Source organism: Crocuta crocuta, unplaced genomic scaffold (genome assembly GCF_008692635.1).
Source record: "Crocuta crocuta isolate KB4526 unplaced genomic scaffold, BGI_CrCroc_1.0 scaffold41, whole genome shotgun sequence".
In the NCBI taxonomy this organism is placed as follows: Eukaryota; Metazoa; Chordata; class Mammalia; order Carnivora; family Hyaenidae; genus Crocuta; species Crocuta crocuta.
This window is the reverse complement of record NW_027529428.1, coordinates 9775477-9791631: the sequence shown is the minus strand read 5'-3', so window position 1 is coordinate 9791631 and position 16155 is coordinate 9775477. Positions and strand designations below refer to the sequence as shown.

At 40.6% G+C, this 16155-nt stretch overlaps 1 protein-coding gene across 1 annotated transcript in view; it reads right to left on the bottom strand.

The window, feature by feature from the left end:
- Positions 1-16155, bottom strand: part of TRPM3 (transient receptor potential cation channel subfamily M member 3) — a 494196-nt gene that overhangs the window by 235692 nt on the left and 242349 nt on the right. Inside the window, exons 2-3 of the mRNA XM_077759293.1 lie at positions 15513-15592; positions 13925-14129 (exon numbers count right to left, since the gene is read on the bottom strand). Coding sequence (XP_077615419.1) covers positions 13925-14129; positions 15513-15592 — 285 coding nt within the window. The remainder of the gene's footprint in view (positions 1-13924; positions 14130-15512; positions 15593-16155) is intronic.

Sequence of the window (16155 nt, the reverse complement as noted above, 5' to 3'; positions counted from 1 at the left end):
AAAACATCCAGTTTTTGAAAAGAGGCAAACTGTTTACCACAAGAGTCTTTGTTAGGTGAAGGGATTCGCCATTAAAAAAATTTTTTTTTAATTTTTAAAAAAATGCTTTATTTATTTCTGGGATAGAGAGAGAGAGAGAGCTAGGGAAGGTCACAGAGAGAGGGAGACACAGAATCTGAAACTGAAATCAGGCTCCAGGCTCTGAGCTGTCAGCACAGAGCCCGACATGGGGCTCGAATCCACGAACCGTGAGATCATGATCGGAGCCAAAATCCGAGGCTTAACCGACGAGCCACCCAAGCGCCCTGGGATTTGCCATTTTTAAAGGTGTTCTTGAAATTGTGAATTATTACAAACTTTAACACTGATTGATTTTCTAAAATGCAGTGCGAGCCCAGCTTTGCCTGGTTATACCGTAAGTATAGATGTTTCTGCGACCCTATCACTTTGAGAGGTTTTGAAAAATTCTGCGGTTCTACATAAAGTACTAAGAATTTTAAAACGAGATAAGAACTGGCTATATTTATTTAATTTACAAAAACTGCATACGAAGTATCTCTATGTTTTAAAGAAGACAAGTGATTGGGGCGCCTGGGTGGCTTAATCGGTTAAGCGTCTGACTTTCGCTTAGGTCATGATCTCGCGTTCATGGGTTCGAGCCCCGCGTCGGGCTCTGTGCTGACTGCCAGCTCAGAGCCTGGAGCCTCTTTCGGAGTCTGTGACTCCCTCTCTCTCTGACCCTCCCCTGCTCACGCTGTCTGTCTCTCTCTCTCTCCTAGAAATAAATAAAAAATATTTAAAAAAATAAATAAAGAAGACAAGTGACAAAAAGCATGCCAATCATTCTTGTAGAATAATCTTAAAAATGAAAGTGTATATCAGATTTCAAGGTGTTAGCAGATGCAAATGGAAATAAGTTATACTAAGTATATATATAAAGGAAATGCTGTAGATACACACAAGGATAAACATCTATATAATCATAGATATGCTCATTTAGATCTCAGTTTAATTATATAAGGACTTCCATCTTTAGCTGGAAACAACTGATATACTGTGAAAATATATTTGAAAGCCTTTTGAAATGCATTGCTGAGTGGACACTTAAAGAGCAAACAGTCAGATTCCGAAAACAGAGTAGAAGCTGGGACCTCAGAGACAAGGAACGACCAAAGCAGGCTTTGGACTTGAGAGTTCCTCCCAAACTCTACAAGATGACACCTGTTTTACTGGCATCATGCAGGATGGATGAGTCTCATGGGGAACCCCCTGTAAGCTGGGGTACTACTTCAAAGGGCTCCACCCTCAAGTGTAAGGAAGAGAAAAGTAAGTCTGATGTATAGAAAAAGAGAGGAAGGAAGGAAGTGTACCTGCTTCTACCTTCGTTCTGAGTGGATGGGGAAAGAATTCCCCCCTGATTATTTACAAACGAGGGGGCCCTCAAGGCCCCCTGGGAGGCTTAGTCAGTTAAGCATCTGACTTTTGCTCAGGTCATGATCTCACGGTTTATGAGTTCGAGCCCCACGTTGGGCTCCATGCTGACAGCTCAGAGCCTGGAGCCTGCTTAAGAATTCCCCCCTGATTATNGACAGCTCAGAGCCTGGAGCCTGCTTTGGATTCTGTGTCTCCCTCTCTCTCTGTCCCTCCCCTGCTTGCACTCTGTCTCTTTCTCTCAACAATAAAATAAACATTAAAAATTAAAAAATCAAGGAGGCCCTCTTTCACATAGACTTTGACCCACATTGACAGTATCAGTGTGGCTTGGACACCAGGGTTTTTAATTTGTTTTGTTTTTTGTTAAATGTTTTTTATTTATTTCTGAGAGAGAGAGAGGCAGTGTGAGCAGGAAAGGGTCAGAGAAAGAGAGGGAGACACAGAATCCAAAGCAGGCTCCAGGCTCTGAGCTGTCAGCACAGAACCCGATGCGGGGCTGAAACCCACAAACCATGAGATCATGACCCGAACCAAAGTCAGACGCTTAGCTGACTTAGCCACCCATGCGCCCCCAGGGTATTTAATTTGAAATGGTTCTGGCTGGGCTGTGGTTCCAGATCGCAGGAAGAAGCAAATGCAAATCATCTGTGGAGGAATGCATCCTCAGTCCTGAGCTCAGATAGTTCCCATGGGAAAATAAACATTTCAGAGTAACATAAATAAATAAAATAACGTATTTTACAAGGAAATAGAGCAGTATGAATGAGAGCCAAAAGGAATAACAGGTAGCAGAATAAGATCCTCAAAGATATTGAAATATTCAGAGAATATAAAATATTTATCTTTACTGCATTTAAAACATGAATGGGATTATTGAATGCATCAGTGAGGAGCAACAGACTATAAGGAATGACCACTACATTTGAAAAAGAATCAAAAACAACTTCTAGAAATTAAAATGCAATAAATTAAATGAAAAACACACCAGAAGAATTAAGCTACAGATTAGACACACTAACGATAGACCCGGAGAAATAAACCAGACTTAAGAGACAAAGGAATATAAAACAGAAGCAACACTGAAAACCTTAGAAGAGAGGATATGAATTCTAGACGGAAATAAAAGAGACAGGGAAGAACTAACACTTGAATAGATAATGGCTGGGAAATTTTCAGAAATGTTGAAAGATATACATTCTCAGATCCTGGAACGTCAAAGAATCCCAAGCAGGGTAAGTAAAAACAAACCCCAGTCAGAGACACCTCACAGGAAACACCAAAGGAAGGGGAAAAAACAGAAACAAAACACCTTCAAAAGCCACTAGAAAATAAGACAAATCACCTACAAGGGAACAGTCGTCATAAGACAGAAGGTCTACTCCTCAATGGCAAAAATGGGTGCCACAAACCAGTGCCTTCAATGTGCCAAGAGAAGTTATCTGTCAGTGTAAAATTCTATATTCCACAAAAATATCTTTCAAAGATGAGAGCAAATTATAGACATTTTCAGGCTACCGAAACTGAGAATTCATTTCTGGCAGACTTCACTGAGGGAAGCTTTAAGCTACATATAGCAGGGAGAAGTTACGTGATCCCCCATGGACGATCTGGGATACAAGAAAGAATAGCAAACAAGGAAATTAGCGAATGCCCTGTAAATTCAAAAAAACTTTGCTTGTATAATATAAAATGATAATAATACCTAATTGATGGTGGGAAGGGCAAGAACTAAAGCAGTGGGCATTACAGTATATAAATGAGGTGGAAGTAATCAGCATTAAACATCCTCAACTCTGTGTCGTGTGGGAGAGAAAAGAAAGGTACTGATTAACTTTGGAAATTTGTTAACTATTCCTGTTGACGTAGCATAACCACAAAAAGAGCAGACCTGCATGCAACCTCACAGACAGATGCTTTTAGATGTCTAAGTAAATAAAGTTATATAGGAGATGACAATTTATTGCCATGCTTTTCAATCTAGGAGACCCCACTGTTACCAAAAAACCCTCAAATGATGTCAATTCTTTTGTTAAAAGACTATTTTAAAAATATTTAGCTGACATGAGAGGCAAAGTAGCTGAAAAAATGAAAGGAGCTTGACAAACTACATCATCCAGAAATACCAAAGAGCTAAAGTTCCCTACATACCAATACCAGAAATCCAAAGAGGCGTTGGGATCTAATAACTGGCTCTATATTGATTTAATCTCTGTAGCAAAAATCAATTCCAGAACAGAAAGAGTAAACGTTGGCAATTTTAGCTAAGCACATTATACCAACAGAATTTAACTAGAGTTTACAATATGAGGATTGGCATATTTTCTACAAAACTTTCGTGCAGAGGGTTAGAACATTCTAAGATCTACCAACAGAAATTTTCAGAAACAATATGCATGCGTTTTTGTGCCATGCGAGGGGCTATGGGGCTGAAGAGTGGGTATTGTTGTGGTAGAAGCAAACACAGTGTTTCTTAAAGGCTATGTTATTTCTTATTATTACATTTATTAGCTCACTGAGTGACTCTAGAAAAAATATCTAGATAATAAATTCTATAAGATGAAATAAAATGTTTTCTGTCGCTGTGCACTGAATCTATGCCACTTGAGTAGTTAAAATTTGGCAGCTCTGCTGAATTGAATTTATGTCATTTTGACTAATTCCAGAAAGGGATATTTAGTGAAATAAATTAGGACTGGGATGCACAAGGCTTCCCAACTGGACAAACCAAAAACGTTTAGTGTGGGAGATGGTAAAAAAATTTGCTTTTTAAGTAACTGTTCTCTTATTCACCTTCTTATAGCTTTAAAAAAAAAGAATTAAAAAATAACCCCAGAAAAGTGACAAAAAGTTTACTGAATGTGTTAAAATTCCTTTTGAATTAGCCTAGTTAAGGAAAGTTTGCTCATGGTCACAGAGCTCTTATTAGTCTGATAAGTGCTCTAGTAGGGAATGAATGACCTTGAATCACCTTGTCCCCCACTCTGTCTTACAGATGGGGAAACAGAGGCACTCTGCGTTTCGTCTGTGTAAGGTCACATTGCTGGTGGGCCCTCTTCATATATTTCTCTCTGCTCTCCATTTCTTAACTCTACTGAAAAGAAGAAAAAAAAAAGAAAAGAAAAGAAAACAAAAAACCTTAACCCCAAACCAAGACCTTGTGTACTTACTATGTTCCTGCACAAAGATTATTTCATGGACTCCTCCCAGTAATGATGAGGTCGGTTATCATCCACATCAGGTACAACTGATAATAAGCGGTAATGACAATGTCCATAGCACAGGTCTGCTGAGTCCACAGTCCTGGCTCTTGACCTCAAAGTAAAAATGCCCTTTCCATCTTCTGTCTCCTTTTGTTTCACCTACAAGCAGTCTCAAAGTTCTAATAATCCATTTCTGAAAGGAATGTTCTCAACCAGTCCTCTCCCTCTATTCCTTCAGTTACCACTTTAGGGATACATTCTCCTCACTAGGGTGTCATATTGGATTATGGCAACAGCCTCAAAATGACTTCTCTACCCACACATCCTCAACAAGACACCAACAGACAGAGATCTTTCTCCAATTCCTTCTGATCAAACTATTTCTCAGTTCAAATTGTTACATTATGTGTAAACTCATTCTGTCGTGGTCCCCCACAATTTAGCTTGACCTCATCTAGAGGTATTTTCCACTTCTCTCTGCATTTGGCTAATGCTGTTCCCTAAATCCTAGAAAACCCAGTTCCCCTCTTTGTCATCTACAGAAATCATTCCCGTCTTTTAAAGGCTTTTACTTACTTTTCCTGAGAACGCAAGCTCATGTTGATGCAGCATAACTATCATCTTAACCCAATTGGGCTTTTATTTTTCTAGTTGTTTCTTGTATGTGTCCATTTTGTCTGCCCATGTTGCAAGATCTGTGAGGGCAGGGACCGTGTTTGACCTGACTGCGATTTTTGATCTTTCATATTGGCTATGAAATAGTCAGTCTTAGAAATCAAAGGGAACTTAGAAATATCTTGGCCACCATGGCAACTCTAAATAATCCAGTTCAAATTTTCTGCTTTACAGGGAAAGATGGGGAGACCCACATAAGGTGAACGACTGAGACTTGAGAGCTAGCTGTCTAATAATCAACCACTCATGTAATCCATTATTTAAGCTACTGCTGTGGTGGAAAACTCTCAGTTGAGCTGTGATTCTCCAATTTAACCTGCACAATTCACCTGGAGACCTTGTCAAAAATGCAGGCTGGGATTCAGTAGGTTCGGGGTGGGGTCTGAGGTTTTGCGTTTCTCACTAGCTCCTCAGGGACCACATAAGAAGCAAGGATGTCAACTCTTCCCCAGATGAAAGATTCTAAGTGGTGTCTTGTGTTTATCATTGGTACAAAGGGAAGAAAGAACACTCAATATTTTACATGAACATCACAGAGAAGAATGGAGGAAATGCTGGAGGAATTATTCAGGTGACAATAAATAGGAAAGTGCAGCCATTTTCAGGCTACCCAAATTATCTCGAACTACCTTGTACTTGGAGAAAGTATTTTTTTAAGGATTTTTTTTTAAGGAAGAATTTAAATGAATCAATTAATTTGCTTTTTGTCATTGTTATTGTTTAGTAACTCAGTAAGTGGTTTGGGAGATAAGAGGCTAATTAAAATGAAGGGATAAAGGGACACTGTATGAATATCTGAAGATGTCAATTTTTTTTTAATGTTTTTATTTATTTCTGAGAGAGACACACACACACAGCGTGAGCAGGGGTGGGTCAGAGAGAGAGAGGGAGATACAGGATCTGAAGCAGGCTCCAGGCTCTGAGCTAGCTGTCAGCACAGAGCCTGACATGGGGCTCAAACCCATGAGATCATGACCGTGAGATCATGACCTGAGCTGAAGTCAAACACTTAACCGACTAAGCCACCCAGGCACCCCTGAAGATGTCAATTTTTAAACTGTATTCTTACACCCATAAAAAGCAAGTTAGTCAGTGAATTCTCCAGGTGCTTGTAATATAACACTAACTCATGTGCTGAATCAGCAGCTTCAAGGTCATAAATGGTTGTTCCCAGAGCAATTAATAAACAGTCAATGTGATTTGAAATAAGGAGCTATTTTGGTCTTCAAGATAAGCAATTTTGACTGTCCACATGTGAGCTCATTAATTGCTAAGGGATCACCTTACAAATAATAAGAAATCTTCCTGATGGGTATACTAAATCTGGTCACCTGGGCATTACTCTGATGTGGTGAGTGATATGTGCTTCCATTTATAGATCATGGGCAGCACCACACTCTAGCATCAGGCACTGGCGCTGTAAGACATTTGGCCAATCTGAGCACTTTCTCTTGTGAAATGGGGGTGATCCTGACCACCTCACAGGACGCTATAAAGATTAAATTGTGGAAAATCACCTGGTGGGGCAGAAAAACCAATACATGTAAATTGAATAAAGGTTATAAACACTCGCCTTTTAAATTACTTCTGCATACAACGGGATCCAAATAACTTGCCTCTAGCTCTTTAGTGGATATGTTAAAGTAGCACTTTGTTTCTCCACTCGGAGTTAACTGGGGAGTGACTGGGACAGCTGTTTATCTATCTATATAAAACTAAAATGTACTTTGAGAGCAAAAATACCACCTCTTCTCTAGGCTACCTCACCCATCCTTCGCCCACACACCCTTAGTTCCTCACTTTACAATTTCTAGAGATAAGCTAAGCTCAAGTCAGTTGCCCATGCCCAGAATAATCTTCTCCTTTTCCTTTCTATCATTAGTGTGCGTGCCTGGCTGATGCGTGATGAGCGGATGACATCCAGGCCAGCACCTCAAGAAAGCTCTGAATTAAATAGTTTTGCTCTAGTTGAAATTGTACTATTTGATCTGTTCTTAGGTGCATTGGAGAAAAATGCATACAGCATGATTTTCATAAAAAACACATGTTTTGAATAACAAACCACAAACTTATAAATTAAATTGTGTGGGACTATCATCAAAAACTACAGATCCCAGGGGTACCTGGGTGGCTCAGTCGGTTAAGCGTCTGACTTTGGCTCAGGTCATGATTTCACGGTTCGTGGGTTTGACCCCTGCATCGGGCTCTGTGCTGACAGCTCAGAGACTGGAGCCTGTTTCAGATTCTGTGTCTCCCTCTCTCTCTGCCCCTCCCCTGCTCACGCTCTCTCTCTCTCTCTCTCTCTCAGAAATAAATAAAACGTTAAAAGAAAACTATTAAAATTGTTTTTAAAAAAACTACGGATTCCGTTTGTTGGAAAGGCACAGGGCTTTGGTAACTGACACTTGAGTTTTTGTTCTTGATTCTAAAGGTCTTTTTGGTTAGCAGGTGACTTCATGGCAGTTTTTTCTAAAGCCACTCTTACTGCTTCATCATTAGAAATGTTAACTATTCATGCACCAGAACAGGACTCCACTTTATTATGCTCCTCCCTCCACACTAAAAGTGGAACTCATAGACATGTCACAAACTATACAGCATTGTTCTTTCTTTAAAATGCCCAGGGTGGGCAGAGACGGGGTATGTGTTGTATGTGTGTGGGGAGAGAAATAGTTATTACTACTTAGAGAAGGCTGGGGCTGTTTAATTAAAATATAATACTTTTCCTTTGGTATTCTGAACTTGAGAGTTGGTGGAACAATTTGGCTCCGACAATGGATGAGGGACCTCTTTAGCCCTAAGGTTTCACTCACGTAACTTTGCCTAGTTTTCTAAATGAAAACGTAAAAGCTTGAGAATGCTAAATCTGGTTATACTCCTGGAAACGGCAAATGACAAATCCTCTCGCTAGTACCGCAAAGCCATCTTTAATTATCAATTGATACTTGTGAGTAACGCTCGTTCCGAGTAATGGAATTACCATTGCTAACTCTACTTGAATGCTTATTTTTAACGTTTTTCTTTCCAGGCTGTAAGGAGAAATTTGGCCCATTTTTCCTTTCTGTTGAGAAATGAGGTAAGCATCATATTATCTTTTTAATTCGTTGTAGCCACATTTTTAAACGAGTACTTTCAATTATCGCTGAGTCCAAGGAGACCGTGTTGTATCAGACTGCTAAGATAATTTTGCTGATACCTGCTCTCGAAGTGTCTGTAGTTGTTAGTTTTGCAGTAAGAGATTCATACTGATGGTGGTTCCATGTATGTACAAGTTCTCTAGAAAGAAAATACTTGGAGAGCAAATGTGTAGTCACTGGTTACTGTATTCCTAGTTTGATGACCCACAAAACGTTGGAAATGAAAACGTCATTGTAATTTATTCTGTATTGTTTTTGTGATCTCTCAATGTTAGATACCAGGTATTTCCAGGTGACTGGTGCTGGCTGATAAGCCAAAGCCAAAGGTTTAGAAATATAAAACTTCACTGAGCTATAGATAGGTCTCAAGGGGATATTCTCTGCATTTCCTGCCAGAATAATATAGCATAAAATTTTGTAGAGGCAAGGAGATGGGAATTTTCTAGAGGCAAGATGGGTTTTAGAATTAGCTCTTTTGTTTTGTGAATTGGGATTCATTTAATTTCATATTTGGTATGTGTCAATCAGTGATGATTCCCAGGTTAAATTTGCATAATGCAAAGAAAGACATTTAAAGAAAATCAAATTTAATCCTAAAGTATTTAAAGGTATAAGATTGTAGATGCCTTGCTGTTGACAGAGTCCTCACCCCCTGGGGCATCATCAGCAAACACCCTCCCCCCCCCCAACTCCCTCTCACCCTCCCTCCTACTGCCAATGCTCAGAGAATAAGTTTTTCATCCTGGCACACTCAACAGTTAGAGCTTTAAGTGTGACAAGGAGGCATAGGAATAATTATCTAAATTATATAAAAATTATAACAAGGGGCTCAACCTGATCTAATAAGCAGAGTAACTAGCAAGGGAAAACCTGAAGATAATTATGCAAAAGACTTGAGAGGTTTAAATACAAGTCCTTAATTAGGTGATACTTACCTGCTCCACAAGACGGCTCAGCATTAATTGGACGAGATGATTAAGTAGCAAATAAGATTCTGTATAATCAAGTCCAGCACTGTCATCTTTTCTAAATAACTTACAGCCCAAGATAAAGTAGTCTCTGAGAGAACCCAATATCTCTTTTGGGGCCATCTTGCTACTGCTCCCTAAGTTAGTTTTAAAAAGCTGCCTGACGCTCACTCAAGTAAGACAATGTCTAACCCAGAGTTTTACTATCTCACTATCTTCTTCCTTGGTCCTCACGTTCTGACTTTTAGGAGATATTTGAATGAACTGCCAGGGAGGGGCATGCAATTTGGTAGGATGTGGCTTGGTGCCAAGAAGAAAGAGCGTAAGGATCCTTCACTCGCTGTCAGCTATGAGTGCCTCCTTCCTGGGTCACAATTTCTCTGCAAAAGGAGAGAGATACTGGATTCATTGCTATTGTACTTTCCCAGGATTGACAACCCTGGGAATTGAGGACAGAACACCACAAAGTGCTGGGAAAGGCTCAGAAAATGGTTCTATTAACCTAGGATGTACTGTTCCAAAGACCTTCTCCTGCTCATAGCTTTTCAGTTTAACTAACCTCATCAAATAAGAGTAATTTTATAATCCGACTACAAAGTTTTCAACACCCTTATAAAAGAGCTAGAAATATAATAGTTATTAGATTCCTTCAAAACATCTCCTACAGTCTTTACCCAGCATACATGACAGAGAAAAAACAGAACTGAAGGGGAATCCTGAGCAGCCCAGGTTTGAGAATTATCTTTGTCATTGAATAAGTGAATAGCTCTCAGAAAAAATTTAACTTCTCTGGGCACAAGTTGCCTTGTCTATAATACTGGTAGAATGACAGAGATTATTTAGCAACTTTTAAGCCTCACTGAAGAGAATAACTAGGCTAGCTTTTCAAATACTTCAGATGCTCAAGTTCTATCCGCGACCAATGAGGGCGACCCTCTGGGCATGATTCTAGGCCATTGGGCATTGGTAGTAGCCCATAGGCTACCGGGATCCTCCAAGCAGCGAGCCACTGCATCGATCCCCTCAAGCATCTTTGGTGACCAGAGCTCCTTGACATCATGCTGTACTGCTTATGTGATAACACACATACATAATGTTCCTGAGAAGATATGGTTCCCACATGGCCCACAACATGTTGATAAGGATTCCTTCTCTCCAATTGAAACTTCTACCAGATGCTGGAAGATTCTGCCTCACAGTGTGTCCCGACTACAATGGCATTTTGAAGACCCAAGTGCCTCATCCTGGGCTGTCTTGAAGAAAAAAAATTCATGGCATATCTTTTTATTTTTTTTAAATAATAAAGGTCAAAGTTAATCTGCTCTCTAGAGGTTTTAAGCTTCAAAATCATCTCAACCTTCAAATATTCTTGTCAGGAACAGGGACCAAAGACGTTAAGTTAGTTGACCTGTTTCATTTCAATCGTGGTGAATATTTAACCATGCCTTCCCCATATGAAGACTAACATTCTTTAACAGAGAGTAGTTGCTGATTTTTCCCTTTGTCTGAACTGCATGCTGGTTTGTTGGGGAGGGGAAACAGGAAAGAAGGCACAGGTTGGCACAAAGCAACCATCCTGCCTGATAAAACAAGACATCTGACCGGCTGTCGGCTCCACCCCTTTGTCTAGACAAGAGACTCAGAATAATTCAACGGCAAGAATGAGTATTCATTCAAAGCAGACAAAATGCTCATTGTGTCTGAATAGCGGGGGACTCCCACTTGTTAAATATTTGGTTGTAAAAAAAAAAAAAGGAAGAAAACTGGCCCTCATTTGGCTGATTAGACTCTGAAAGAAAGGCTTTGCCTCACAATGACTGTTGTGACACCATCTAGGATAGGCGAGACCTAGCCTCAGTGTTATGGTCATACTGCTCAGAAAGGCAGTGCTTAGGGTGTAGTGCTCTGTGCTTGCTTCCTTGGAATTCTTAACAACGTTAGCCCGGAGTTTGTGTTCTGTAGTCTGATGGGGCAGTGGAGCACGTGCAGAGGGCTCAGAGCCTCTGCTCACATGTGGTCCACTGTCCCACATCCCACCTCCTGCTCCTTCCCTGGGACAAGGGATCTTGGCCACCCACTCCCACCTATGGTGTCCTGGCCAGTCTAGCCTTCCCTCCACAATGTCGCTTGGGGCAGCAACAGGGTTTTGTTCCATCATTGCCTTCCATCCCAGACTGAGACGTGAGTGCAGGCAAGGGGAGAGGTGGGTGGGGTGTATTCCCTGCAGCATTTCAGGAAAGAGCAAGGATGTAGCTGTCCCTGCCTTAGGCCGTCAGTGCCATGGTGTTTCACAGGTGATTTGGTGGCAAGTCTCACCCACACCAGATACTGAGCATACCCCACTATGGGACAGGAATTCCTTGGACTGTCACCTGTCTACTGTGTGTTGGGGTTGTTGGCCATGGGAAGGGGGTACTGATTTCCCTGCTTCTGTCGGGAGCCTACATTTTCATTTTAACTGGGTTCCACAACTCATGTAGCTGACCGTGCCTAACCAGATTGCCAACAGATAGTTCTGGGTTTCAGAGAGCTACGTGGGGCTTGGGGAGGGGATCTCAAAGTTCAATGTCATATGTGTTCACACTTCAAGAGCAGAGTGAAAGATGTGCCTCTTCAAGTTTTTAGTCTGCCACGAAATATCATAATACACACATATCTTATGGGGCACCTGGGTGGCTCAGTCAGCTAAGCATCTGACTTTGGCACAGGTCATGATCTCACAGTTTATAAGTTCAAGCCCCATGTCAGGCTGATAGTGAAGAGCCTGCTTGGGATTCTCTTTCTCTCCCTGTATCTCTGCCCCTCCCCTACATTCTCCCTCTCTCTCAAAACAAATAAACTTAAAAAACTCCCACATATATCAGCTGTGTGACATGGGGCACAAAGCCTCTGGTCACCATTCAAGCACCCTATGATATCACTGGTGGCGCCACCCTATGGTGATATTGCCTGCTAAGCCACTTCCCCATCTACAGCACTTGGCCTTTTGGGCGGGGGGGAGTGGTGGTGGAGGGGGTGGCTAGTCACTTCATTCTCAACATTATCATATTGTATCTCCAGTGATGACCTCTGGCCTTCTGGATCCATTTCCATCCCTTTGCTCTCCTTCTCCTTCTCCTTCTCCTTCTCCTTCTCCTTCTTCCCCTCCCCTCCCCTCCCCTCCCCTCTCCTCTCCTTTCTTTTTTGGTGCCCTTTTCTTATAGGATGAACTTGCATGACTTTTAATTAATGCATGGTTCCAGAGGAACCATGGTGGATAAGGTTCCATCCTGTACTGTGAATGGGAATTATGCTGAGTTGGGGACCCTTCATGGCTTTGTGTAGGTGGAAATATCCCTTGGGCAGATGAGGAAGTTGGCGAATCTCCGTTGCCCTTGGTTCTACATTGGCCAAGGCCAAGCCTCCACCCCCCACTTTTTCCCCAGGCTGCACGTAGCCTCCTCTTCTTCCCGATACATTGCTCAAAATTGTTTTTACTCTAACGTATAGCTCAGAATTGATTTTCTTGAGGAAGTACTGTGAGAACAGTGCAGTCAGCCATTCTTGGGGAAGAAAATCTTGCAAGAGTGAGGAAAGATGGAAGGGGGAGGAGGGAGGCGAGAAGAGAGAGGGCGGAGAGGTGGCTCTCCTGCCCATTTTTAGACTAGAACTAGTGTGAAGTGACTTCCCTTGCATTTTGCAGTATGCTTCTCTAAGCACAAATTCCTCTCCAAACTCGGAAAACTTCGTGGTGAGCCTGAGAGCAGCCACCTCCAATGTGCCACCCTCAACCAACTCTCTGTTAGAAGCAAGCTTGTTGAATTATAGCACTTCTAGAATTTCCAAAAACATATGGTACACTTTTCTCCTGGCAAAATCTGCCAGCCAAGTAGGGAGAGGTTCATGATGAAAGCTGAAATTTAGGAGCAACAACTCTTAGAAGTAAAATTTGTATTGTTTCCTAAAGCCTCTGTTCCAAATAAAATGCCTTTCATATGGAGTTCTTCTACTGGGAACATTATTGAACACAGCTGCTTAGAGCAAAAAGCACTCACTTTAGGTGGCAAGATCTCTGTTAGAACAGGGAAGGAAATAGTCTGGGATGATCATTTCTACCTTGAATTGAGAGAAATGCTAGTTACCAAGAGAACAAAACAGAGACTTAAAGGAAAGATTTTTTTTTTTTTTTTTTTTTTAACTGAAAGAGATAGAAAAACATGCCTAATGGATGACACCCAGAAAGTAAGTAATAAACAGTGGATCACTATAGAAAGCTTCTTGTTACTATTAATAATAGCAATAATCACTGTCTGATATTGCACTGTTTTTAAAATCCTGCGAGGAAGGTTTTCTTTCCCCTATTCTACAGAGGAGAGCAGAAATGCACAGGGGCAAGGTCATGAGAGCTGACGGCCCAGCCAAGCCCAGAAGAGGTGGGATTAAGCCAAAAGACGAAATCTCCAGCTCCTCACCAAACCTCTGCAGGACCTGAGATGGAACTTGAGAAGCAAGTGAATGATTTTCTGATTACCATGGCTTTGTTGGAATGACCGCCTCCTTGAAACTCAATGGTCCCAAAAGCATCCGTGGGACTGAGTTGAGTGTGCTTGCTGATGGACCACTTCTCGGACTGGATGTCATTTCGGGAGAGGCGACTTTGATTTTTCTCATTCTGAAGAACAGAGACGCTGGGAGTGAGGCCCACATGCTGGCCAATCAGACGCCCGCAGCAACACCTACAACATAAGAGGTCAAAGTGAGCCCCTTGGGTCAGCCATTCCTGGAACACCCACCTGAGGTGACCTCCCAGAGAAATCTACAAACCATAGTGAGCTCGTCCATTCTCAGGCAGAATCCCACAACGTGGCTGTATCAGGCAAATAGTGAACCCAAGATTTACTTGACATATATCTTTTTTTTCTGCCCCTTTTTGTTTTCCGTTAGCTGTAGAAGTTGTAACATGCCTGCTGGCCTTCTCCACCCATCCCTTCCACACCTGCCATATGGTTTACGATTGAAGCCTGCAAACAAAAGCCCTATAGATTTTTCTACTTCTCACTCCTCCTATCTATCAAATCTTGCACCAAGGCCACTGCGCAGTTTTGAGGGAAGAATTTTAACATGCACATTTAAATAAGGACTCTCACTCATATGTGAGTCACAACCTAACTCATCTTTCCCCAATTGACATTCACTGTCAAATATCCAATTTTGAGAATAAAAACCTACAGCTTAAGTGTTCCTTCCTGAAGGAACAATGAAAATATTATTTACAAGATCTTTGAAAACAAAATTCACTCCTTACGTCATGAAAATATCCTTCCTACTTTTCTACCACTGTTATAATACTGATACACATGCTTTATGTTTTACTTGTACCACGATTATAACTATTAATGACAATGCTGACATAGGATTATCATTTATTAAATACTAATAATGTATCATTCCTTTTGTGAGTAAAAATAGTGTAGTTTTGAAGGTAAGAGAATTTGCTCAAGGTTACATAGCCAGTCAATAGGGGTTTCTAGTCTTTATTTTAATTTGATTATATTACCTTTTCTCAAAGGCATTTCCAGACATTCATATGTTATTTCATCCCAAACGCTTCCTACCTAATATGCTGTTAATCTTTAAGGCAAAATCAGGAAGGTAAGTAGGATAGCTAAAGGTAAGGTCGGTAGGATATTAAAAATGTACTTGGACAGGAATCTGAGGGTCTGCAGTCTAATTAGTAATCTGCTAGGAGTCTTTTATTTAAAAATGCCTTTTCATTATGGCAGGGAATATTGCTACAAATGAAACATTTTGATGAAATGCTTAAAAGGGAAAACCAGTAACCACACTAAAAATGTATTGAGTCCACTCAGAGACAGTGATTATTTCCTTCCCAATGAAGTGCCTGTTATTTTGTACAGGCTCTTAGAGAATTAACTGCAGACACGACGTATTATATGGTGTATACATATAAGATCGCTTCAGAGATGTCCAGCAGAGATTAAGAAATGATCTTTAACTTGACTTTGGCTCCCTTGTAATGCATGGTGATTACTATCATGGTTTTGTTCCCTTAATTGCAATTCTGTGTTCTCACTTTATTATACAGACAGAAAGATTACCTATGGGGGTCTTTGGTGCTGGGTATGATGTGAACACATTCTCTTTTATAAAATGCTCTTTCTATCCAGGATTTCTGAGCCTAAAAAAAAAAAAAAAAAAGAGGAAAGGTGAATATAACCTTCAAGTATTTTTGATTAGAAAGCAAAAATTTCAGAATCACATAATAGACTAGTATCTCATGAATTGAATTGAAATTGTAGTTTCTTCAAACATAAACACTGTTTATAACAAAACCAATGACCACCAGAACATTTTGATTAGGTTAACATTGTAATATTGATTCAAAGAAAAGAACCATAATAAAAAAAATGTTAGTGATGGAATCCTATACAGATTCTTAATGTTTTTTTGAAGAACAGAAGAACAATGCTATTTATGGAGATAATGAATAACACAGAGCAGTATGCTTATATTCCCGTACATAACAAATATTCAGTGATGGGAAGAAATATGTGTAAATAAGTATGAGGTTCTCATGGCTAACACTTCCCTTAGATTTTCCTTATAGAAACAAAGAGAAATGGCAAGAGAATTATATAACTCAAGAGCCCTAATCCATCATGATGTTTTCCCTAAAATCCAAATGAGCAGTGCTTAAATACAGAATGGAGAAAAGGAAATGGAAACATAAGGAAGATAAAT